Raw genomic sequence first — 25,757 nt, forward strand, 5'->3', positions numbered from 1 at the left:
CGTAACTTCAAGTAAAAAAATTTTATTTAACAATTGTTATTGCAAGACTTTGTTATATGTTTTTGTTAAAGTCGTATGTACAAACTCAGGGTGAAAAAAATGAAACATGTTTAATTTTCTACTTATCTGATCTCTCCTAAATTAGAGGACACGCTCTGAAATTTTCCTTCGTTTTCATTCTTAATCTTTATAACGAATTATTCATTCAAATCTCCATAGTCTTCAACGGTTGTCTTCAGTTGATAAGATCAATTCTTCCTTTCATTTCTCGTTTAACAATAAAACTATGAAATTATTGTGCACGTTAACTGTAAATCAAATATAGTGATTAATACAGCTTTATGTGATGATATATTTCTTGTTCATTTCTGTACAAGAAAATAATTATATTACCTTGCGTTATAATGGTGCATAGGTTTGCGATAAAGTTCGAAGGCGCTTCCTCTTTGTTCCCTACTTCCGGCGAGATCTAAAGCACTTGGTTCTCTGTTATGTCCGGGACTCGTTGGAAAATTTTGCGCGGACGCATTATGACCATTGTTCACAACATATCCATTGTGATTTACGTTGTTTCTGTTATGGGAGAGACCGAGACTCAACTGACTGGCACTATTACTGTGACTATGAGTTGACATTGGCGGGTTACAATGTGGATGCGTGTGACTCAAACTATGATTGTGTGCAGGCGTGGACAAATGGCTCAAGTTGTGATGGGAATTTGTGAGATTCGAATCGTGACGATTTGGAGGTGGAATATTGTAATAGTACTGACCACTGTTACGCTGAACGTTGTTATTACCTTCTACCTACAGAATATAACAAATGTTTAGCTTCAATTTTCTGCTGTTACGTTTACGACAGACACAAGGAATACAAGTATTCGCACGGATAATAAATGATTACTTACGTGAGAGGTGGCAATGGAGTAGCTTTTTGAATGTTGGTGAGTTGTGTTATTCCCTTCGCTTCCGTTACTTTCCGGCTGCGTTATATTCGCCTGCGGTGGTCTATAGTTTTTTGGTTTCGGAGGTGGTATTGGTTTGTACGATCCTCCAGGTTTGTTTTGGGGTAGCGTTATCGACTTGTAATCAGTTGTGCGGCTACAATGTATAAAGCAGAATAGTCTAGCTTCTAGCATACAGGGATACAATGGAAATTGGTTCAGTAATAGTGGAGAAATACACTAAAATTTAAATAAACGAGCGGTTTAATAGGAGCAGATTAATTAGAGGCACGAATTTTCAATGAACATAAATTATGATGATGGCATTAACATTTGTATGCATATACTTTTGTGAAGTTATCTAAGTACAACTGCAACTGATAAATGTGTACATTTATCCATAGTACACAATATGTATACATATATGTATAAATTAGATCGTACAATTTTTATAATCAAAGGAATTTTCAAGATATATACAAATTTTTTATATGCAAAAGGCTACGTATATTAAAATATCAGTTTTAAGTGAAATAAACAAATTAACCAAATAAAATATTTAGACTAACGTATCTTGGCTAGAAATGTATATTCTATAAGCTCTTCTTAATTGCCGAGGTTTCCGTGACATCGCACTAGGCAGGAAGAAAAAAAAAGTGAAATTAAAAAAGCAAATTTAAACATTTCTGAATTTCTTGACCGAGTATAATATATGTATAATATAAATATATACAGCATATATTTTTATATATATTATTATATATATTTCTTGCATATTGTAGTTTATTTTTGATAAGGTGCTTGCGCCTTACAATGTATTCGTCGCTTTACACCGATTTCTTGCATATATCAACATTTTTGAATGTCACAAGATTTAATTTGCTTTTCACGAAAGAATGCAATTTTTTAGAAATGAAAATCCGAGCATACCTGTATTTAGCGTAGTCAGTCCGTGTCTGTGGATCATGATTGGGAATTGGTTGTGCTGTTGATCTAGTGAATCTGTAAGGATCGTGTGACCTCGCTGGCGCACCACTGCCTTTTAAATCATCCGGTACATTAGGACCTAATCGACTCGTGGACGTATTCAAACCAGGAGTTCCATAACTTGCATTTCCATTCGTATTGTTGTAGGAGTCATAAGAAGACACACTATCGTAACTACCCTGTGTGCAAAATGAAATATTTAAATTGGGTACGAAACGTTTCAGATAATACGAATAGTCGTTTAATTTACCGCTCTTTTTGCGCGTCTGTGCGGATAATACAAAATTACTTTACACTTGAAATTTTAATGTTAATAAAGAATTTACCGCTTTTGGCTGAGCTCTTTCCAGCGACGACGTAGCATTTGCTTTATGAGGTGTGGCATTTATATAATTTGCTACATCCAGCACCGAATCTGTTTTATTAAGTAATCTTTCTTGCGCAGATCTACCGATAGTATTTCTTCCTGACTGACTACTAGGTTTCGCATTCCGATCCACTCGCGGTGGTAAATCAGGTGGACTATGATGAGATGATCTTGGTTCGAATGAGCCACCGAAATATTCAGGTGAACCGGACTGATTACTGACTTGTCCCGACAATGAAAACCCATATTTTCCATCCCCCATACCTCCTTGTGATCTTCTTTTTGGTTGCTCGAACGATTGCTAGAATAAATCACATTTGAAGTTTGAAGAAGTCTATTTGTGTAATTATATAAATAATATTATAATATAATATATATATAATATAAATAATATTATAAATAAAATATATTCCTTAAAATGGAAGATGGAAGATGGATCAGTTTGAAATCATTATTGACTATAAAATAGTCTGTATATTTCATGGTGGAATTTATCAACATTGTGCAGAGAAGTAGAGAATAATTGATTGAATGTAAATACTTGAATATGAGTGGTATATTTACCTGATAAGTGGTCGAATATGGTGGTGGAGCAGCAATATCATCTTGTGTGGCAATACTTGGATCAGAGCTGCTCTTCAATCTAGAGGGTGCACCCAAAGCACCCGGCAAAGCTGGTGCCGGACTAAGTTCCAAGTCACTCTCCGGAGAGGAAGCATAGGAGAGGCGAGAAGTCATCGGGAATAGGAAGTCATCCGAGAGTGCTTCTTCCGGCTATCATCGTAGGACACAGAGGACAACATGTTACAGTGGTTTATGCGTTTTATCCCCTCCAGACCATTCTTTTTATTTATAACATTTTCAAAGGTCTATTTTTTTTAAATAAAATGATAATTATTATTTTCTTATAAATGTTAGGATAAATTACTATATTAAACGAGACTATTTTAATTAAATGAACAATGTCTGAAAGGGTTAAAATTGAAATGAAAAAGAAACATTTGCCATTAAATGATGCGAAGTCGTATATCGGATTAAGTAGTTTATAAAAGATTATTGAAGAAAAAAAAAATTAGAATTAAATTAAAGAAAAACCTTTGGGAGCAAATATGTTTTTATGCTCTGCAAATATTTTTAGTTTTTATTTGGAATAGTAGAATGTTTGACAATTATTCAACACCGCTGAGCCAATACATGAAAGTCCAGACAAAATATAACACTTAATATTCGGTTAGTACGTTCAAGAAGATGCAGGGTGAATGATTGAAAGAATTCCTAGAAAATTAATGTGGTTAAAACGCTGTACTGATTTCATGCCTATTGTTTATTAAATTCTAAGCTGAACGTTTGTGCCTATTCTTCTTATATTTCTCAATTAATTGAAAATGCGTAGAGTATTATTTATAATAAGTATTGAAAGACGTATGTTACAAACCAATACTATAGTTCCATAATTTCTTACATCAAAAAGTTTTATCGAATCTTTTTAAATAGATATAATTATTTTTACGTGGTTACTCGTATAATTAATGAAATAATTAAGGAATTGTTAACATGACATTATATTCATAAATAAAGCAGAGTTGCTCATACCTCGTGATGTTCCCATTGAATATTTCCCCAATAATGAATCTTAACAAATGTGGTTCATATTGACTGTTGTTTGACTATTTTACACTACATTAAATACCTTACACAATAACATTGGCCTGTCTTATAATTTAATATGATGCATGATGAAGTTGTTTAATGCAATCATGCAAATTGAACTTGACATGGAATGCAAGGTGCCTCGAATATCTTAAAATATGGTATTAGTAATTATATAACAATTTTAACAGTAAACTTGAAAAAACATATATATCTCTAAATGGGACCTGCCACATTGTACATTTACAAATAAAATAAACTTGTAAAAAAATCGTACAAAACAAGGGGCAAAATCTACCTGAGGCGCTGCTGAATTAACTTAAAAAATGTAACATAAAAATTCATCGACTGAAAGATGATAATCAAGACACCCCAAACAGGATAAGCAGGATTTAAATGTAGCCGAAAAATTGCTCACGGACAACATCAGAAGTTAGAGACGGATAAGAAGGTAACGAAAATAATTTGTCCGTGTGATAAGTGTCATTTTCGTTTACGTCATGAAATGCCGTCTCCTTTGAGAATGGGGGTACGGGAGGGGGAGGTAAATCACGGGGGTCGCCGGACGTATGACATAGCTCCCACGTCATTTGTCGACCATACCATGGCTACAATAAATTATCATAAAATAATTTTATCAACGTAATCCCATTAGTTCCCAGCCGAATAGGATTTTTATCATTTAAACGACAATCCAGTTCACAAAACCTCCATATTTATGCATGAGCGTAGATTTCATTTAATATTATAAGCACCCATCATCGAATTATCAACTTTAATTCATTGCGATCAGGTTTGTTGGTAAATCACTATAAGCATGTAACTTTAAAAGTGTTTTTAGAAAATTTAGAAAACATTACCTTAGTCTGACTCATCCATAGTAATCCTTGTTGTTGTCGGTCAATCAGTTCTCTCAACTTCCGGTACCAAGCCTCTGGGGTGGTTAACGTGATTACGGCGCTGAACGTATGGCCCCAAATTTTATCCAACTTCTGACACTGTTCCAAAAGCTTTTTGCTACTCTTGTGTGCTGATCTAAAAAACATAATGGTTTTTACTAAAAATCTGGAAAAAATTAGAATTGTCGAGATCAATTTCGGCATTTTTGTGATGTTAGCTATGAAATGGTACTGGTAAGTTTAATGATCACGTGAACGAATTAATTAATCATTAAATTGGACTATAAATATTTACTTCCACTATTACTGTGGCACTGCACATTAGCTGAATAAAAACTCACTTGGGAATTCCGGCTCGCATTTCCTTGATAATTTGCTTCGTTTCTGCTTTCAGAAAAATAACTATAGGATAGAATTGCGCGTAGTTCAGTCGGTCCACTGCGTTGGGAGTAATATCAAGTAAAGCATGTTTTCCACGGTCCATGACTTCTCTAATGGCACTCAATCGGATGATGCCCGATGACTTAGTATTTTTACCAACGCTGTCCTCCAATTGGTTTTCCATCTCTATAAACGAAAGCATGTTTCCTCAAGATTTTTCAAATTAATTTTATTAACTAAGTTTGGCAGTAATTCTCACTTACGTGGCGATGTAAACTTATCAGGAAAATCTTTTAAAAGTTTTTCTCTAGCTAAGTCTGCAACTGGTCCGAAAAGAACAACAGGTCTCACGAAACCCGGGTGCCTTAGAATAACCCTTTCGTAGGCAGGAAATTTGCTAACACTGTCTGAGAACACAACATCGTCCCAGTGATCCTAAAAAAAACACGGAAATAATTATTACGGTAAAATTATCCGAATTGTTAATTCTTATTCCAGCAAGTATGGAAGAGATTTACCCTTCCCAAGGATTTTGAACGTCTATGGCTGCTTCTTCTTCTCCTAAAGAAGCTACCTCTGCTTTCACTCGCACTCATTTCCTTCTTTGTCGCGTTGAATTGCGCGGTTGCTAGTTCTTCGGCACGAGCTTTATTCGGGATAATTCCTTTCTGTACTTCCTGATTGTTTCTACCGATGCGGAAGACTTGCCAAGAACCAACAACCCCATTGTGTAACGTATCCACCACATGAAACACATCTCCGCTTCGGAAACTCATTTCACCCTTTTGAGGTTGTTCATAATGGAAGTGAGTTCTGCAATGTTTTTTAAAAAATATTATTATTGACTCGTATTAACAATAAACGTTTCACATGTTTCATATAATATTTACTTTATATGAAAAGAATCGCCTTTTCCTGAAGCTACTACTTGATCGTATTCCTGTCGTCGATGTTGAACAATCAAGTCGATCTGTTCTTGCAGACTGAGCAGAAAAAGAACAGCTTCTTCCCTTGTTACTCCCTTCATGTCCATATCATTTATCTAAAATGTATTAATACGTTTCGTTAGTGATTACAAATAGACATGCTTTACTCCGTAGTATTTTTAATGTAATTAAAACTTATTATTAAAAAAATAAATTAACCTTCAGAATTTTATCGCCAGGTTGCAAACCCTGAAGAGATGCTGGACTCCCTGCTTGAACTGCAGTGACAAAAACACCAGTTTCATTTCCACCACTTAGACGGACACCCACTGATCCTTCTTTTTGGAAAGTAATGAATCGGGGATCAGGCCTAACAAAATATTTGTATAATGTAGGTACTTATATCTTAGAAACAAGTTTTTTTATAAAAATATAAACAGCATAACATGATATAATACTCACATTGGAAGTTTATTCCGTGACAACTCTTCGTCATAGAGTTGCCTTCTAGTCCCATAATAATCTATAATAAATGGTAAAAAACGATATATTCATTGTATTCGTATAAATTGTCAAAAATGTCATTGTGTTCTAACGAGATACCCAAAATACCAAAATATACAAAATAATACATTATACCTTCTGGTCTAGGAGGCGGTGGTCTAGGAGGATCAACGGTAGGCGTTGCGGGAAGATCCAATTGACTAAGAGAGACGTCCATGAGAGGTCCTCTTGTCCGACCTCTAGGAACAAGGTTGCTTTTATCTTCTATCGGTTGCCTTGTCGGTGGTGGAACATACAAGTTCTGACTACTATAGCTTGTTGTTCCTGAGAGATATTCTCCGGTCTCAGTCTTTGCTTGCTGGTGGGCATGACAGCAAGAATTGTCTCGGGTTACCACGATTGATAATCTGTCTTTGCATTGGTCCATTAATTTTTTGGCTTCTTTGAGGCTCATATTATCTGTAGCCACGCTACCAATTCGAGTTAATACGTCTCCTAGTTTCACTCCTGAGTTCTCTCGCGTTACTTCCTTCACATAGAGCCGGCAACCGAGGACAATTCCAAAATCTGGGACAAAAAGAATATGCATCAAGAAATTATTGCAACAATATAATAATCCACTTTTGACATCTTTAAATGTATAATAATATTTTAAAATATTCTCAAAAATCGTCGATACAGAGAAATCCTTTGAATTAGTATTGATTGAAGAGTCATTAGTATTGATTAAAGACATTATATTTCTTTACTAACCGTCTTTTTTATTATTTCTCGTAAGCGTCAATCTGTGACTCTGAAGAGTGGAGTTTCCTGTGCCCGCAGAATTCGATGCAGCTCGACGCTTGACAATCAATAAAACCGTTGATCCAGAATCCCTAAGGACGCGGATAGCGGCTCCATAATCGGCGCCCTCCAACGATATTCCATTAGCGGATATTATCCGATCGTTTACTCTAAAGAATAGAATACCTTTAGAAAATTGTCATCAAGAAAATGCAACGGATTCGATAAATTGCTATTACTACTACTAAATACTACTATATATAGTATAAATATATATCATATAAATTAGTACTTATATTATTTATAGTATTATATATTTATTTATATTATTATAGTAGTCTATAAATTGCTATTACTACTAAAACACCGCGCCACATTGTTCTCGCATGCGTTAAAGTATAAACTAACTGTTGATTAATGCAACTTATATGCAGGGAATAAGATAAGCTTTAATACAAACGTTTTCAGCATATTCTACAGCTGAAACGGAAAATAAATCTTCTAATAAAAATGTAAACCGTCCAATAGATATTACATGTATGTTTGTTCTGTTAGGTTTTTCAAAGGTTCAAGGTTCAGGTTCACGCATTTTTATAGATAAGATTCCTTACTGTAACTTTCCTTCGGCGGGTCCAGCCTTTAAAACGTCGGAGATCGCTATGGCCGGATCGCCGTTGGTGAAATGGGGATTGTCCCGTCCACCGGAAACTGCGATTCCGAATCCATAACCGGGAACTCTGGTAACTGTGACATGGTGGACCTCCCATGCCCTGTCTCCGTTCTAAAAAAAATTATCCATACGAATCAGAACGTCGCGGAACCTCTAAAAGCAGCGATGAGTAAGTATATCCTGCAGAGCCGTAAGATCAACATTTCATTTTCGTTGTAGTGCGATAACAAGTGATAATTCTTGCAAGTTCTAGATACAGAGGATTTCTAAGAATGTACTTCTCGCTAAATAGATGGAAAGAATTCGAGGAAACAAGCTGGACAAGTAATTGGATGAAAATTCTAGGGATTCTCTTTAAGAGGATTCGTTTGCTTAACACGCATTTAACTCGAACCCAATCCGGGACGATATTTCAATTTATAATAAATATTATAAATATATTATTATAATATAATATATATAAATATAATAATAATATAATATATAAATAATATATAATATATTTATATATTATATATAATATAATATTATAAATATTATATATATTATATTATATTGAAATATCGTAAATATTATAAGTTTACTACAAATTCAATCGACTTGCCTCATCTAAAATAACAAAATGTAAATAAAAAACGCTTCTCAAAGCATCGTTCCTCCAGGTTCTAGAAGATCGAAAATATTCATTTCTCAGAACTTCCGAATTCATTTCGGCAACATTCGAGTTCCTATACTTAATTTTTTCGAATAACAAATGAATTATTTTCGAAAAACATTTTTCGAAAAAAATGAGATAAAATTTTACGTTGATTCGATTTTGTTTATATTTTTAAAACTTCATTACAACGCTTTGCGTACGGTCCCATTTATTTACACAAAAATTTATTGGTTCGCACCTGTGCATCGGTTCCACCGGAAGTATTATGAAGAATACCGCTGTGTGTCGTTGAAGGCGAATTCGGTGGATTTCCCGAATTTCCAACACCCACATTATTATCACTTCTCTCCATTCTCGCTAATTGGGAAAGCTCGGCCTCAAAATCCGACGTTTTCCCCTGTTCAATGTCTCTGAGGAAACATATTCGCTAAATGTGCATATTCCTTTCTCCACGTATTTCCTTTGCAATTACAATTGCATCTTCAGTTTTTCAATTATCGTACTTACACCATCTAAAAAGATTCGTTTAATATCTTCTTATGTTCACAATGTCTACACGACAGTTGCTAATTATTCTTTTAATATTGCACTGCTATAAAAAAAAGGTGAGATCATTAAAAATATAAATCTTCTTTGTTCAAATTTAATCCTTAATCACTAGTCGATCTATCTATTCAGTATTTTTCTTCTTTTCTCTTTCTCGTAGAAAACTCTTTCTCGTAAAATGTCCATCGATTGTCCGTCAAGAAAAATACGCATTTTCTTGCAACATTTTCCGCTTTAAGCAAATTCCTATCTTACTTTGTAAATTGTGTACTTTCCATGAATACTTTATAAATAACGTATGTATATTCCTTTTTCATCAGTATTTTCGATATAAAATGGATTTCGTTGTTCGAGAAATATAATCGTGCAATATGAAGTATATTTATCACAGTTCTATGGCTTCTAGAAAAATAAAGCCGTTGAGCGTTCTCTCAGCGAAGTTTTCCGGCGCATAGGCGTCGTCTCTGGCAGCAGCGTAGGAGCGACCAATCCCACGTGCATCCCAGATTCCTTCGATGCGTTTTTTCCCCCTGCTTTTACTCTATTACACATCTATCGCGCGCGCTATTCCATTGAATCGCGCGACCTCGTTTTCCAGCGAGAGAGTTTTTCTAATCGCGTTTTCCACGATGAGCCGCGCGCGCGCGCCACGCAGGAGAATTCAAAGTGACCCACAGTTATGGAATTCCATTTTCCTCTCGAGTGGTCAGACCTTCACTTTCCTCCTCGTTCTAATTCCATGTTTCACGCTCGCCGTTTTTCTCTACGGCGATCTTGAATATTTCGTTTTGCTCGCACCGATTTCAATTTCCGTCGGTTTTCTCCTGTCTTACTATCCACGCGATCTACGATCCTTTTACTCTTGGTTAAAAATATTTTCGATCAACATTCATTCTCCTCCGTTCGTTCACAAGCTCGCCATGTATTCCTGGTTTTTGTTTGTCTCTCTCTCTTAATAATACTTTGTGACACGCTAACTTTTTTTACAATTTCGATTACTATACTCGACGATTTTCAAAACGATGTGCTCGTGCTCAAGTTTCTTGCATGTTTGGTGATTGCATCGCGCGTCTTTCACCGGAGTCCATTACATTCTTCTAATACACGGTACTGTAAATTTACAAAATGATGACGTCAAGAGAGAACTCGTGTTTACCACAAGATTTATTCATTTTACATGTTTACACAGACTTATAAGAACTGACGAAAGAATAAACAAATCATTTCGTTTCATCGGATTTTCAATTCGATTTTCTCCTATTGCATTTGATAAATTTTGCAATGAAAAATAATGTTAAAAATTACTTCCAACCAATTTAATTTGTACGATATAATTTTTATACGTACACGTAAAAAAGAACGATAACCTGCACCGAATTTAGTAGTCAAAGCTGATATATAAACAATCTCAAAAACAGATTTAAGATATCAAAAGTTTTCAGAGTTCAAAACAAACTCCTAAGAGCCACTTGTTGCATGGTAATGCAGACGGATAGGATCGGCTTTTTTATTCGCAGTGTTCCGTGATTCTATCGCACATACACGAACTTCCATTTTCCAAACTAGATCTGGATCTACAAGGACAAGTTCGAACCATTGTAAACACACCGGTGTGTCTGGCAAGTGGGGAAACTTCGAGTGAGAGATCTCGCCCCGTCTCGAAAAGTGACTACACACATTGTCAGCAGGAAACGAATTCCAATGATCCGAGTCACCCTCGGCCGACGAACAACTGTGAGAAAATGCATTCAGAAACCACGGGGAACACTAGAATTTCCGGATCGTTCAACAGGTAGACTCGACTTATTCGCTGCAGGTACAAACTAACTAGAAATATTAAATTGGAGGATTTTCTATATTTCGTTGCTGCAATATATTCAGCACATTTATTCTCACTTTAGAAAATCGAATGAAACCCGATAAACAATAATAGACAACAAACTTGTCCGTCGAGATGCTTCCACGTCGATTTATATATAAAAAGAAACGAACTGTACCAAGAAAATTTAACATTCCCAGTTCATTTGTAAAATTCACAAATCAATGTTAATTCTGCGACAAGCGTGTTCGAGTGAAGAAAAGCTATCGAGCATCCCATCTCCGGATCGAGTCGCGAAGAAAAGAAAGCATTGAAGTCTTCCTTCGAACGGAAGAGAAATCACGATAACGCTTGACACGAAAAAATGTTATGATTTTAAGAAAGGAGAGAAATATCTCACGGTGCTGTGCGCAAGTACAATCTTGTCCAACAAGTGGAGCCCTTAAAATCCCAGGTCCCGGAGTGTTTAGAATAGAAAATCCATGGTCCACGTATCGGAATTCCAAACGGCACACCAGCACAACGTTTCCACACATGCACTTAAAATGCACACTGAAAAACTTCACCGAATTCCTCGATCTCTCGGCGCGGCGCACGCGCTCGAGACGAGCGGCTCGAAACGCACGGTAAAAATTCACGGCAATGCAAAATTACACGCATCGGGAAATCGAGAGATTTTCTCTCGTCCCGAGGATCGGTTCGTAGCTTCTAGCGTGGCTTGGCTACGGCAAGCGGCAGGTCGACGCAAATCGGATGAGAAACGGGCTTGGCGGCTGCTGGGAAGAGTACGGAGCTGGCTTGAGTGAACGTGTCGCGAAGAGTGGGGGGAGTGGTGGGGACCAGAGACCTGCGCAAGGGGACCGGGGAATAAGTAGGGAGGCTACGCTGCATGCGCGTGCCTGCGCACCGGTTTTCGGCTTCGATAGTGATGGGCCCGATCTCGAGCCGCGAAGTCTATTCGGTTGCAGTTTATTGGTTTCGAATACTGTTTCGAATAAGAAAAAAAGTCGTATTTTACGTACGTATCCATGTTACTTGTATTTGATAAAATACCTTACATTGTATCAAAGAGACATATTATGAACAACCGCGTTATGAACCGTTTGGCACATACAAAATAGAATTTTAGTCGATACTGTATATTCTATTTTATTGTACATTTCAACAGAATATTATACTTATTACCTTTTTTCTGTTAAATATTCAGTGAAGATGAATAAATTAACGCATAATTATTTAGGTCCTTTTTGGAATAAAAAATTTCAAAAATAAAGATTGAACTTTATTCTGTTGTTAAACAAGTTTACAGAGAAGTTAGCTATAGTAATCAAATCCTCAAAATTATAATATGACGATGATGATCTGATACTAATACAAAATTAACCGGGTAGATTGTAAATGAAATTAACTGTAAATAAATCTGTTACTAAAATTTAAAAATAACTTGAACATACATAGACTGTATTGATAAACGTTATTAAGCGTTAGCAAGAAATTATCTTTCAAAAACTTTCTCATCGTTTAAATTATTTTAAATGAAATCAACACAAGTGTTGGTTCCCGCCAATTCGTAATGTGAACAAAGTATACAGAATACTTTATTTCTACTAACAAGCTTAAAATTCGTAATTGTCGGTAATGTCGGATGTGACAAAAAAGTATGTCGCTTTTACGATCTTCTTTTTAAATCCGTCTGTGACAATAAGATGATTCCACATAATATGAACGTTTTATTAGTACAAGATACTCGTAAAAATCTAGTTAGAATTCCTATAAGATAAATAATTATATGGAACCTTCATAGATTTTATGTTAATGATATAAAAAAAATTACTTCCAAATCATTTTATGATTATTTGAAAATCATAATTAATTGCAACCTGTTCTACACTTGTTTCGTACTGCATCGAATGTGAATTAGGAAAATGATAATAAAGGACACAAGAGACTGGCATCTGAGCCACGCCGACACATTCCAGCTGCTCGAGAGGTGTGTCATATTCCAGTCAAAGTGGCGCTTTTCTTTGTGTGCGTTCTCAGCGATGGCTTTGAGTTACGAATCGACATAAAATATTATATTCTACGAAGAACTTTCGTAAATTTGAACATCGATTTCTGACTAAGTTTAGACACTTGAAAGGAACGATGCATAAGCATAATTTGCTAATCGTTACTCTTAGTTATTTCAAAATACTACAGAAATAATAGTTTCTCGTTTCACTAATACAAAATTCAAATGTTGGGTGCTAGATATTAAAAAAATTGGAAAATATTAATAATTTACTTACTCTATGTCTTCGTTTATGTCTTCTTGGTTGATTGCCAGCCAAAAGGAAGGTGTCATGGGGTACAGTTGGCACGCTGTTTCGTTTTTTCATCGATGTTCTTTTCGAATCGCGTCTCTTCTTTTTTCTTTTTCCACTATGAAATAATTTACCGAATATTTTCATTTTTTGGTTTCGATCCCTTCCTTATCCACGGTTCGATAGAAAAACACTGTCGGTAATGCAACAGGACACCGTCGGCAATGTTGTTTCACCGTAGAATTCGGTAACTGCAAAAATTAATTCGTTACGAGCAAAAAATATCGAATGGATTCTACCCGAATAAAGTAAACAATTAATAATACAATATTAATAATAGACTAATTAATCGTACATCGATTAAATGAAAAAACTAAATGCATCATCAAAAAAAAGAAAAAGATGAGCCGATATTATGAAAAATGAGATATATTTTAAAATAAAAGTTAATTCTGCAGTGTATAAATTAAAAAGATTTAAATATTCAGTAGAATATAAATATTATATAATATTAATATTTAATATAATATTAATAATTAAACATTATATAATATAATATTTAAATATTCAGTAGAAATTCATGCACTTGTACAAATGACGGTAAGAATTCTTTCTGTTATTTTTCAGGAAAAAGTTATCGGAATTAATTGGAATAAATGGATCCTAAATAAGTGTAAGAAATATCGTGCAACTTACATAAGTTATGAAAACTAATAGCAACTATATAGAAGAAATAAAAAAATAACAAAATCTAATTAAAATCTATAAATATCTAACAAAATTGAATATCATGGTGGACAATTCAAATTAAAGATTTGAAACACTATTTCTTAGAAAGCATACATTACAAATAATGGAGAAACTGGGTCAAGAATTATTAATTATTATCAAAGAAAAAGATATTTGACATAAACAAATAAGTGTAAGAAATATTGTGCAACTTACATAAGTTATGGAAACTAATAGAATATTGCTAAATGTACATTACCAGTTTTGAATGCGAAGAATGTCTTCTTCTTCGAATGAATTCGAGTTAATGCTACTGTCTTTTCGAACGTTCACTATTAACTGATGAAACACGATTCCAATAATGGCAACGATGATAGTAAACGATGCTCCGAGACAAAAACACGCCTTAATAGAATGTATTTTAAACGATTTAACAAGAGGAACGGCGGGACGAGACTGATTGAACTTCGATTCATGAAGGAAGACTGAAAAATGCTCAGAGGTACCATTTGAAATGTGGGCGGCTTCGTAGCGCAGCTTATCACGGCGGGTGTTGCTGATATGGGATGAGCTGCTGGAATCTCTATGTCATTCCTTGTCGACTCCGGAAGAACGATCAATCTATCGACCGAGCGAAGCCCCAGAATCACATATTGGCTTCATATTCTTGATACGTTGACGCATTTCCCTTTACTTTCAACTGCCATATTAGAAAGAGTCACAACATGACAATTATTCCTCTAAAAGAATGATTTGATTAATTTACCGATCAAGCAAGTCATCGATCGACTTTTCGTTCAATAGATCTCTCCATATAATATTACTTGGCCCAGGACGTTGTCGAAAGGTATTCAGTATTTTTTGTCTTATTTTCGTTTAATAGACCTTTTCGTTTAATAGATTTTTCTTTTAGAGATCTATTAAACGAAAAGTTGAATAGATCTCTCCATATAATATTACTTGGCCCGAGACGTTGTCGAAAGGTATTCAGTATTTTTTCTCTTATTTTCGTTTAATAGATCTTTTCGTTTAATAGATTTTTCTTTTAGAGATCTATTAAACGAAAAGTTGAATAGATCTCTCCATATAATATTACTTGGCCCGAGACGTTGTCGAAAGGTATTCAGTATTTTTTGTCTTATTTTCGTTTAATAGATTTTTCTTTTAGAGATCTATTAAACGAAAAGTTTGATAGATCTCTCCATATAATATTACTTGGCCCGAGACGTTGTTGAAAGGTATTAAGTATTTTTTGTCTTATTTTCGTTTAATAGATTTTTCTTTTAGAGATCTATTAAACGAAAAGTTTGATAGATCTCTCCATATAATATTACTTGGCCCGAGACGTTGTTGAAAGGTATTAAGTATTTTTTGTGTTATTTTCGTTTAATAGATTTTTCTTTTAGAGATCTATTACACGAAAAGTTTGATAGATCTCTCCATATAATATTACTTGGCCCAAGACGTTGTCGAAAGGTATTAAGTATTTTTTGTCTTATTTTCGTTTAATAGATTTTTCTTTTAGAGATCTATTAAACGAAAAGTTTGATAGATCTCTCCATATAATATTACTTGGCCCGAGACGTTGTTGAAAGGTATTAAGTATTTTTTGTGTTATTTTCGTTTAATAGATTTTTCTTTTAGAGATCTATTACACGAAAAGTTTGATAGATCTCTCCATATAATATTACTTGGCCCAAGACGTTGTCGAAAGGTATTAAGTATTTTTTGTCTTGTTTCGATCAACGAAATTTTTACGATTACTCTTACGCTTGTAGACGCTTGTTTTTTAGACTTCCTTTCGATTTAGAGTTAACAATGGGTTGGCTAAAAACGTCACTGACAGTCAACCAACCCGCCCGAACGGACATTCACAAATGCAGCATGCAGTAAGCGAGACGAGTAAAAATTACACGTAGTCGGAAGCTTTCTAAGATGGTTTCTAGACTTAGTAAAAAAAGAAAAAAAAAACGATGCGGATACACAGGAAAATAAAATCCTTTGAAAATACGCACACATAAAGTGAAATGTAAAACGTAGAGATCGTCACACGTTAGGCACTCAAAATTTATTAAACAATAAGATTCTTACTATTTAATGATACAAACCCCAACAATACGTTCAAACGAACATAGAAAAAATGCAACAAAATCCCGCGAAACGAAAGCTTACGTTTTTAATATGAGGAACGCTATTTGGACGATGGACGTTTCTTTCCCATCATCGAAGCTAAAATATCGTGAATATTTGAGCTACGAACAGGAACAATATGAAAATAACGAGAAGTAGAGGAAGATAAATCACGTTTATCAAGTATTCAAATATTTGATAGATACACACTTTAATAATACAGTTTCTCGATGTTCAGCAAATAATGTTACAATTAGTTGCCATGTCATAAAACATCTATAATGTATATTCTTCTTTCTTTCTTGTAATTATTATTTAATCTAGCTTTCATCTACTTATTCCTTTCAAAGTGATAGTCTTCTCGTTGATTTCCATACGGCTCCTCGACGGGCCCGTGCCAAACAATTTTCTTTCGTTTGAGACAGACCCCCGGAGCATGGATTTCTACTTATGCTAAAGTAAAGAGAAAATGTTCACCTTTTTTTAACTAAAGGCTTTTTTCTTTGTGGTTCCCTTTCAATTTAGCGCCATTTAGACCTAACTGCCTCGCTTTATGGGCAGGATACCGGCCTTCATTTGTATTACTAGAAACCAGCGAAATGATCGAACTCGTTAAAAATTAAAACGATATTTATGCTTCGTTTATGGAATTCTCCTAGGCGAACACACAGTTTTTAATTGGTACACACACACGCCCCAATGTAACTGCGTCAGAGTGAATGAGTCGAAGCTACTGATTTTTTGGCTATCGTTCGATCGTTCAACTCGCATAAAAATAATTACTTGTATGTATTCTCGTCTATAGTTAAGTTACATGATTATACTTCTTTCTAAACACTCAGATCCTTACTGTTTCGAATGCAAATACAGCTACGCTATATACGAGGTGTCTCAACGGATCGGCCGAGGCCAAGGATTTTGTAATTTGCTTGTCTAAACAGTGTCATATAAACGAATAATCGTTTTTCCATCATCTATATTATAACGAACGATATAAACTCGCAGTAGAATCGAAATCGAAAATGAAATTGTCGAATAATAAATCACAAAATATTTTAGCAAAAATGGATGGTTCCTCTGTCCATGTTGAATTGTTTAATATTTATTTCAATGAGACACCTAGTATAATCACAATGATACAACAACTATTTAATTATTGATACCATTTTTAATAAATACTCTCACCTTCTCAGCAAGAACGGTGTTCACAATCGTGTGAAGTAGTAAATAGTTATTATTCAAAGAACTGAAGTCCAGACGGAAGTGTTAAATATGTACCACGAAGATCTCTAATTGTTATTGGCCCAAGAACATTTTCCGTACACGGAAAATGTTGTTTTACGATAACCGACAACGATACATGATTCTTGACAAACAAAATAGGAGTTGAACGCACGGATAATAATAACAACGAAAATAATAACGGATCTAATTACTATGTGTTTTACATTGTACTATTGTCGTTACGATAGACACAAAAATTATGATACTATCGATTCGATTTGTTCTCCGAGAAAAACGCAATATTGCCAGCGCCCCGAAAGAAGTAACAGCACAGCTTGTCATAGAAACAGATTTTTTATTTGTTGTTCTTAAAACACGACATTGCCATGCAAGCTGCTACTTGATTTTTACCGCCAAAACAGGGCAGTGAGGGGCAACACGAATAAATTGAGACTGAGAGACAGTCATGCCGTTAATCGCGAGATTTGTAGCAGTTTCTTTTCTTTTTTTTTTTTTTTGTAACGTCGCTCCAATATTGCTGAAATATTAACTTACACATTCAAAAATCGAGTGTTTCGAACGCAAATAGAAAGAGACGTAAAAACCGTTTTGTCAACGTTCAACGTTACATCGAAGTAAAAAATACTTTCTAACTAGGTACATCCTAAAAATAACTTAGAAGTATTTTGGCTTGGAGTGAACGTAATTTTATTAATCGTTATAAATAATAATATAAATTATGAGAGAGGGCACGACAGGTACAGGTCAAACAAGTGAAGCAAGCACTTGATTTCTAAAAAGAAAAATGATAAAAAAAACGATCAGAAGTAAGTGTGGAGAGAGAAACAAATTGAAAGAAACAAATATGGAAAAGAAAAGGTAACATTGAAAGTAGAAAAAGAATTGAAATTCGAAACAATCTGGAACGATAAGGAAACGAAAACGAACAGCGATACAAAAAATAGCGGAAACGTAACAGATAGACAAAAAACAGCGAAAAAGTACGATACAAAACAAACAACAAATGACAACGGCAGATAAATAATAACAGCATGAGCAGAAACGAAAACAATAAGAGACGAGACATGGAATAAAGATACTATCAACACTTGGAAGCACGGAAAGAAACAATTAACAAAGGGTAAAGATATACTAGAAGAACAAATCAGAATATTTGAAACTGAAAATTCAGAAAAATATATGCAAAGAATAAATATCTTCCTGGTATTTTCAAAAATGAAAACTAGTCAAAAAAAAAACAAGAAGATCACTAGGATAATGGAAAGCTCGAAACGACAGAATAAAATAATCAAACAATAAGAAAGAAAAAGAAAAAATTCAACTGTTCACAAGAAAACTGAACTAGAAATTACGAAATACATAGTTGCAGTAAATTTGGAAAGCAACTATATAGAAGAAATAAAAAATAACAAAATCTAATTAAAATCTATAAATATCTAACAAAATTGAATATCATGGTGGACAATTCAAATTAAAGATTTGAAACACTATTTCTTAGAAAGCATACATTACAAATAATGGAGAAACTGGGTCAAGAATTATTAATTATTATCAAAGAAAACGATATTTGACATAAACAACCGCTTAAAATACTACAAATCAATAATTGATACAATATATACATTTCACAGATTTTTTACGTCTCATTGAGCGATTAGTACAATGATAGTAATTCTTGATAAAATTGCTTTAAACATTGCTTTCCCAAATTTCTCAATTATTTATATCGTATTTATACATACGATTAAATAACCTTATTCCGAATTAGTAATACCAATATTAACAAAATATAACAGAACAATCTCAGTTTTATATTTAACTTTTATAATACGTATTGGAATCCAATTATCGTAATTGAGATACACGACACATCACATCGAGTTAATAATCAAATTTTGGCTTTTAGTACATTTACAAAAGAGTTACTTGTAACTCGCTGATACACAGATGTGGCATGTGGCGAATCACTAATGATAGATTTGCTAGTAATATTGTGTCGTGTATGATAAATGGACTAAGAAATAAGATGCCTAACTGACTTAATTTCTGATAGGTCCTGCGTATTGAAAAGGTACAATCGTATCCGCGATTTTTTATGAACACGATATAACACAGTAAAATATATGTGCATGTAACTACTTAAGAATTATTACAGAGCTGCTATCCTGAATCCGTTTACATTACATGTATGTATATATGTAATATGTTTACATACATACGTGTACATACACATGGCATTCTGAAAACAGTGATACAAATGAAAAACATAGAAATTTCTCTAAAAGTGAAATTTTTTGTTGCCATTCACTGGCTACAATTAAGTACAGTGCAGCTGTGCGTTCACTTTAAACATTCCTCATTAGATAACAAAGCTGCGTGCAAATTGAACACTTTAATTATATAAATTAAAAAAAACTCAAAACTTAAGAACCATTTCTTTCACTAATACGGAATTCTTATATTTTTCACTTGTACAGATCTATTTTCGATACACCTTATACATTATATTCATATATATATATATGCATTTATATTTATATTAATATATATATATATATAATTTTGTGGATGGTGAGTGCCCATCTTTCTTCCTTCCTTTCCGTCTTCATTTTTCTGTACTTTTACAATTCTTCTTTTTATTTCAATCTCAAATGTGTACTCAAGGGCATCAAGCCAATTATTTTTTCTGTTTTGTTTGTTCTTCGTTTATGCTTACGCCATATCGATCTCAGGTGTAAGACTTAGTAAGTGGTCAACAATAAGAAGCACAGTTTCAACAAGTAACGTTTCTTGTCTTGCACTCATAGATCCATGCATACTATGTATTCTTTTACACATACATACACACATATTCAAGCAGGCATAGATTCTCTCTTCTGTTCTTTCCCTCTCCTATCTCCTTCTCATCTGTTTTCATATTCAATCTCCTTTGCCTTGTCCTCCCTTTCTTTCATTCACTATAATTGTCTTACTATGAAAACTTACTCTATTGACATTGCTCAATGATCTATCGAGTAGTCGAAGAGTTTCATATGGAGCTCTTGTCTTCTTTTCATCTATTGATTCTTGCGTTGTATCTGAAATAAAAAAGAAAACAACCACTATAGGAATTTATTATGTTAATTTTGATGAATAATAATACAAGAACTTGAGCCAAGCTGGAGGAACAGAATCCATTAACTGTAATTAAGTCAACAAAAATTAATTTTCTTATATAAATTAACAAAACTCAAACTTTTATCATAAATTATAATACAAAATTATTTATGTAAAATAGAAATTGTGTAAGTTTACCAATAGTCTCAGATTATGTCTGAAGGGGTTAGTAAGCTGGTGCTTGGAATTCAGGCATCCGTTGTTGCTGCTGCTGTTGCTGTTGTTGTTGGCCGAATGGAGGGTCTTGATATCCAGTATCAGTTGCATCAGGATAACTTGTATAGCCTGTGCCTCCAACAGGATCTGCCTCATAACTAGGTGCAAAAGCAGCATCGGTTCCTTGCTTGAATCTTTGGAAGGCGAACCAGGCACAGCCAGCCTATTAATATCAAATAAAATATATTAAAATCAGAATTAAAAACAAAATTCATGTTTCTTTAATATAAAATAATATTTAAACTAATACGATTTCTCAACACTGTACTGTTGTCTTATGAATCATCTCTTTTAAATTGTTTATATAGTTTTATGAGCTAAGCAAAAAAAATATTTGGCCGATGTACCCAGGTAAAAATGGAGAAGAAGGAAAAGGCAATAGCACTCTGGACATTGTTCACTCCATAGTTATTGTCCGGTTTTTCTGATTTGTTCCAAGCATTGGTTAAATAACAAAATCCAACGAAGTAGAGGAATGCCCAAAAACCTGAAAATCTAAACACCAAAATTGAATATTTCATTTCGTATAAAAACAGAACGTACGTATACATTAATTAAGAAGTTATCATAAAATTGGTTTCGATATTTGGATCAGAAAATTGAGGTCATTAAGGTCATACTGAACAGCTATCCCCACCATTTAATATTTTTTTACTGTGACTGATTACACTGTGATTGGCATTTAAACAAAATACCTTTGAGTTTAAGAATAAAATGGTATATTCTGACAATGATATTTTTTCTAAAAAATGGCACATCAATTTTATATAGCAAAATTTTATTTTTTATTTTTCAATTTCAATTTACAATTACGACCTTATAAATTGTATTTGTAAAATACCAAAATTTTCAATTATTAATTCCGATTGGATCAAAAAGTCGGATAAATATTTAATCTTCTTATTATTGCTAAATCGACATTTAATTCATATTAAAATTAATGTGAAACCGTTGAACCCGATTTCTAAATATCATTTATTAGTTAAACGTAATTCTATTTCTGAGCTAAGATAATGAAAATAATGTTGGTAATAATACCCCAGGTCAAGAAGGACGAAATGCTTTCTGGTTTTAACAGAGGACATCTGCTCGAATAGGTATTCCCCGATAAGGAATCCGATGCTAGCAAGAAAGGCAAGGACTCCGATTCCTATTCCATAATTACAAGCATTGTGATCCCCGTTGTAGAGACAAACCTCCTCTCCTCCTTCTTTTGTAATGTATCCCTTGTTGCTTATGCATCCGAATACGATTATTGCAAAGAGCTGCAAAATTAAACAATGACACTGCGAATTCCTTAAGTTACTTAAAGGTAATACAAATAAGTGTTCTATCGACGCTTAAACCTTCGCGCCATTTTCTTTTATAACGTTCGTCAAAAAATGAGTCGTAGATATTGAAAATAATATATCTTATTCCTTAAAACAGATTCATTCGTTTGAAATATATTTGCTTACTTAACATATTTGTTCGTATAAAATCGAATATAGAATTTTAACTAGATTCATATCCGTTTGGCGTAGGTATGCATGCAATTAAAAGCACAAAGGAAATTCAATTACAAGACGGGGGATGTATGATAAACATAATTTATTTATTTGTTCATATAATTTACAATAACAAAAAAAGGTGTTTACAATAACAAAAAAAGGTATTTACAAAATAAATCGATTGCTTTAGTTAACATAACAGAAACAAAACATACGGAAACATAACAGAAACAGAATATTAATAAACAAATTAAAAATAATAATATGTCTAACAAATTGAGAACAATTGTTTAAATACTGTCTTGTAAAAATTAATTTCAAAGTTTATTTCATAAACTCATTAATTATAAAGCATTTTCAAGGATATTCGTTAAATGTCACACTTCCAAAATAATTATGACCATTGGAATTCAATACTTCTCAATTTTTTAATTCAGATCGTTCAAAAATATGTAGAATTTTTGACATTTTAAAAATTATAATAGATGCATTAAAAAAATATATTTAGCATTGCAGTAATTAAAAAAAGTATACTTGGAATTGAAAAATGTTTCGATGAATTGGAAAAACACTCAAAAGTTTTTAATAAAAAGGTTAAATGTAATTTTTCGAAAAAGGTCTTTAGGTATAATATTGAGTATCTCATCTTACGAACCAAATATTGGAAAATTTACGCGGTTGTCGTTTACTCGTGGCATGAAAAATCAATTAACAGACATCCTCTCTCTCTCTGAAACGATTTTCTGTATTCTGAGCTACAATTAGAATCTCATTAAAACCGTACGGAGTTTCCAACAAGAACGACGCCCGAAATCGATCCCGGTATCTTTGATATCTCATTTGCCTTAAAGGGAACAGAAACCGAGTCTTTTGAAAAACTTGAAAAATCTTCGCGATCTAAATACCTCGAAATTTAACTTAGGTATAAGAATCATGCAAATGACACCGAAAGACAATTGGAATGAATATTATTGATGTTTTAATGCATCCTAGTTAATTAAGCGTTACAACGAAATAAATTTGAACTAAACAATTATTGGTAACGATGACAATTGTACAAGATTATGGGGTGTATTACGAGAATTCGCGAAAAATCAATAGAACCCCATCGTGTCGTGTTGGTGGAGGGGGTAGTGGTTCACCGTTTAAAATCAATGCTCGTCACATAAAATCGACATTTCCTTCTATTTACGAAGACGTTGCCTAGAGATGAGGTTAGGTGTTGGATTTTCGATGAGATAACTTACCAAGCATACTGCTCTTAGGATGACTTGAGGCCTTTGAACGAAGGCAATGGGGTCGAAAGGGGCTCCTGCCTTTCCTCCACCGTACGCTCCACCGTCCATCTTACTACGACTGAACTGAAATTTGAAAGCTCGAAGTTGATGGAAGCGCGCATGCGCTAGGAAAGGTTACCCTTTTTCTTCTCCCACCAACAAGCTCTTTTAGGGTGGATCCTCTTACGGGGGCGCTTCGCGCGGATAGAACGTCAATTAATCGAGAACTCGATCGGTTTCAATCGATTTGTCGTATTCATTCGTATTGTAATTTCGTACTTACATACCATTTGTTTGGTTTATGAAACTCATTTTCTCCTATTTCTCGAATTCTTTCCCAAATAATATCCAAAAATCATATCATAAAGCCAATAATAATATTATCCAAAAGATGCTTCAAATTAACTAATAGGGGATCAAAGTATAACTATCTAAGTATTACTATTTTAGTAATAAGAATATTATCAATAGGATTATTATTTGTATGATAGGAATGATTATCGACCTGTAGAAAGGTTCTGTTCTAATCGAGATATTCGAGAATCGAATTTTCTTTATTTAAATCGATTTTTCGTTCACTTCTTTATTTATAATCGTACATGAGCAGAAAAGTAATTCTAGAACTTTTAAATTAGTGGAATAGATAGTATATCAAATATTTTATCCATTACATTAAGTATGTCTTTAATGCTAGTGTTAATATGCCCATTCCACTTATCAAAATACAAAGTCGTAGAACGTTATTACGTTTTGGTTTCACTTTTTCCTGTAAAAATTGATACGGATCTAACTATATTAATTAATTCGAATTTTGAGATCAAAGGCTATTAAAACATACCCTTGAAATTAATTTTTTTAACTCTGTAAGATTTTCCAGTGTTTTTTCAAATTCCGATAATGTTGCATCAATGGAAATGGGTAATATATGAGATGCGCTTAAGCATTTGTCAGGATTAACAAATATATTGATTCTTTCGGTTACAAGTCTCAATCGCCAATATGTTAGAAATGGTGATATAGAACATAAATGTTGCTCACCATATGTAATTATTTCAAAAAAATCATCAAGTCTGAAAATTTTAATCATACTCTAGAATTTCGAAAGCCTACCGAGTAGTTTTTGTAATGTGTTACTTAAATCAAATAAAGATACTATAGATGTCTACCTGTCTTGAATACTTGTTACTATTACACCAGATTTTCTTCTTATACTTAAAGCCTTTTTTATTTCTTCAGCTTTTTTGGAATCAGCACCTACATTTATATTACTTAGTTTAAAGATGTGTCTCGATATAAATAATTTTCTTATTTACCTAATATCATAAACTCCTGTACACTGAGTTCGTGTAATACATCAGTTGATATATTTCTTTTCTTGCATGAAGGTATTAATTCAGATGCATCTAAGCCACGCAATAAAATAGCTGTTTGTTTAGTAAAGCCGAAAGGATCACAGTAATTATCCATGACTTAAAATAATACTGGAAATAAAAGGTATCCAATACAGTAAAAATAAATATCTAAGTAACTTATTTTTAATCAGTTAGAAAACTAGAAAGTAGACATATTTAAGTCTATAAATTTGTTCTACTGGAAGCTTACTGGAAGTTTACTAGATAGAATTTTTCAGATTTAAAATATTGATTTTTAAATAATTAACTAATTTATAATAATTAATTAATTTAAATAATATGTAAGGCTTCTTTAATATATACGTAATTAAAATTAATTTAAAAATGAAAGTTCAAATAAATTCTTACCTACTTCATGAAATTAGGATTGTGTTAGTTTTGTAAAGAAAAGCTTATTCAAGCTAATATTAATTTCTGACGATATAGCGTCGTTACACAATGTTTTTGTTTGTAAACTTTCTACAACTTAACAGGATTATATGCATGTGTTCAAACTTTTGTTTTTTGAGACTGCTTAGAATGAATGAAAGAATGATTGAAATAAATACATACTGATACCATGGACCATAAACAAAAGCAATGGAAGCAACCATAAAGGATATTGCCTTATACTTACACTAAACTTGGCGAAAATAGTAAGAGTTTTTATACCATCCGCCATCTTTG

The 25,757-nt window shown here is 33.4% G+C and overlaps 2 protein-coding genes and 1 long non-coding RNA gene across 8 annotated transcripts; 1 reads left to right on the plus strand and 2 right to left on the minus strand.

The window, feature by feature from the left end:
* Positions 1 to 6: 6 nt before the first annotated feature.
* pyd (zonula occludens-like protein polychaetoid) lies at positions 7 to 14,808 on the minus strand. Of its 6 annotated transcripts, none has more exons than XM_033476837.2 (19): positions 11,534 to 11,673; positions 9,276 to 10,424; positions 9,007 to 9,178; positions 8,052 to 8,221; positions 7,411 to 7,610; positions 6,793 to 7,224; positions 6,616 to 6,676; positions 6,373 to 6,523; positions 6,118 to 6,269; positions 5,746 to 6,040; positions 5,491 to 5,662; positions 5,188 to 5,413; positions 4,808 to 4,982; positions 2,862 to 3,071; positions 2,257 to 2,598; positions 1,874 to 2,109; positions 908 to 1,100; positions 394 to 806; positions 7 to 308 (listed from the first exon to the last, which is right to left on the minus strand). In XM_033476837.2, exons 2-19 carry the CDS (start codon positions 9,278 to 9,280, stop codon positions 305 to 307), a joined length of 3,609 nt encoding a protein of 1,202 aa, XP_033332728.1. In that variant the 5' UTR covers positions 9,281 to 10,424; positions 11,534 to 11,673; the 3' UTR covers positions 7 to 304. The 6 variants fall into 6 exon arrangements, with proteins under 6 accessions (XP_033332728.1, XP_033332729.1, XP_076382261.1 ...); XM_033476838.2 differs by lacking the exon at positions 11,534 to 11,673 and adding an exon at positions 10,662 to 10,678; XM_033476841.2 differs by lacking the exon at positions 7 to 308 and having other exon boundaries at positions 431 to 573; positions 773 to 806.
* On the plus strand, positions 12,064 to 17,515 carry LOC143260502 (uncharacterized). The gene is made up of 2 exons (XR_013034731.1): positions 12,064 to 12,151; positions 14,064 to 17,515. It is a non-coding gene; the product is annotated as an uncharacterized LOC143260502 (long non-coding RNA).
* Syngr (synaptogyrin) lies at positions 16,219 to 25,601 on the minus strand. The gene is made up of 9 exons (XM_076526152.1): positions 25,440 to 25,601; positions 24,993 to 25,160; positions 24,846 to 24,933; positions 24,518 to 24,749; positions 23,650 to 23,763; positions 21,951 to 22,177; positions 21,260 to 21,407; positions 20,835 to 21,075; positions 16,219 to 20,617 (listed from the first exon to the last, which is right to left on the minus strand). The coding sequence occupies exons 2-8, from the start codon at positions 25,144 to 25,146 to the stop codon at positions 20,863 to 20,865; spliced, it is 1,176 nt and encodes a 391-aa protein (XP_076382267.1). The 5' UTR covers positions 25,147 to 25,160; positions 25,440 to 25,601; the 3' UTR covers positions 16,219 to 20,617; positions 20,835 to 20,862.
* Between the last annotated feature and the right edge of the window lie 156 nt (positions 25,602 to 25,757).

The sequence above is a fragment of the Megalopta genalis genome, chromosome 13 (assembly GCF_051020955.1).
Source record: "Megalopta genalis isolate 19385.01 chromosome 13, iyMegGena1_principal, whole genome shotgun sequence".
NCBI lineage: Eukaryota > Metazoa > Arthropoda > Insecta > Hymenoptera > Halictidae > Megalopta > Megalopta genalis.

Bases quoted from the DNA above. Each gene is read 5' to 3' on its own strand.
- pyd (XM_033476837.2), bottom strand. The intron at 6,677-6,792 runs GTATAATGTATT...CATTTATTATAG, and splicing joins ACCGCCTCCTAGACCAGAAG to ATTATTATGGGACTAGAAGG. The intron at 1,101-1,873 runs GTATGCTCGGAT...TATACATTGTAG, and splicing joins ACTGACTACGCTAAATACAG to CCGCACAACTGATTACAAGT.
- Syngr (XM_076526152.1), bottom strand. From the start codon at position 25,146: ATGGATAATTACTGTGATCCTTTCGGCTTTACTAAACAAACAGCTATT. The intron at 24,934-24,992 runs GTAAATAAGAAA...ATATAAATGTAG, and splicing joins ACAGGAGTTTATGATATTAG to GTGCTGATTCCAAAAAAGCT. The intron at 22,178-23,649 runs GTAAGTTATCTC...TTAATTTTGCAG, and splicing joins TCCTAAGAGCAGTATGCTTG to CTCTTTGCAATAATCGTATT.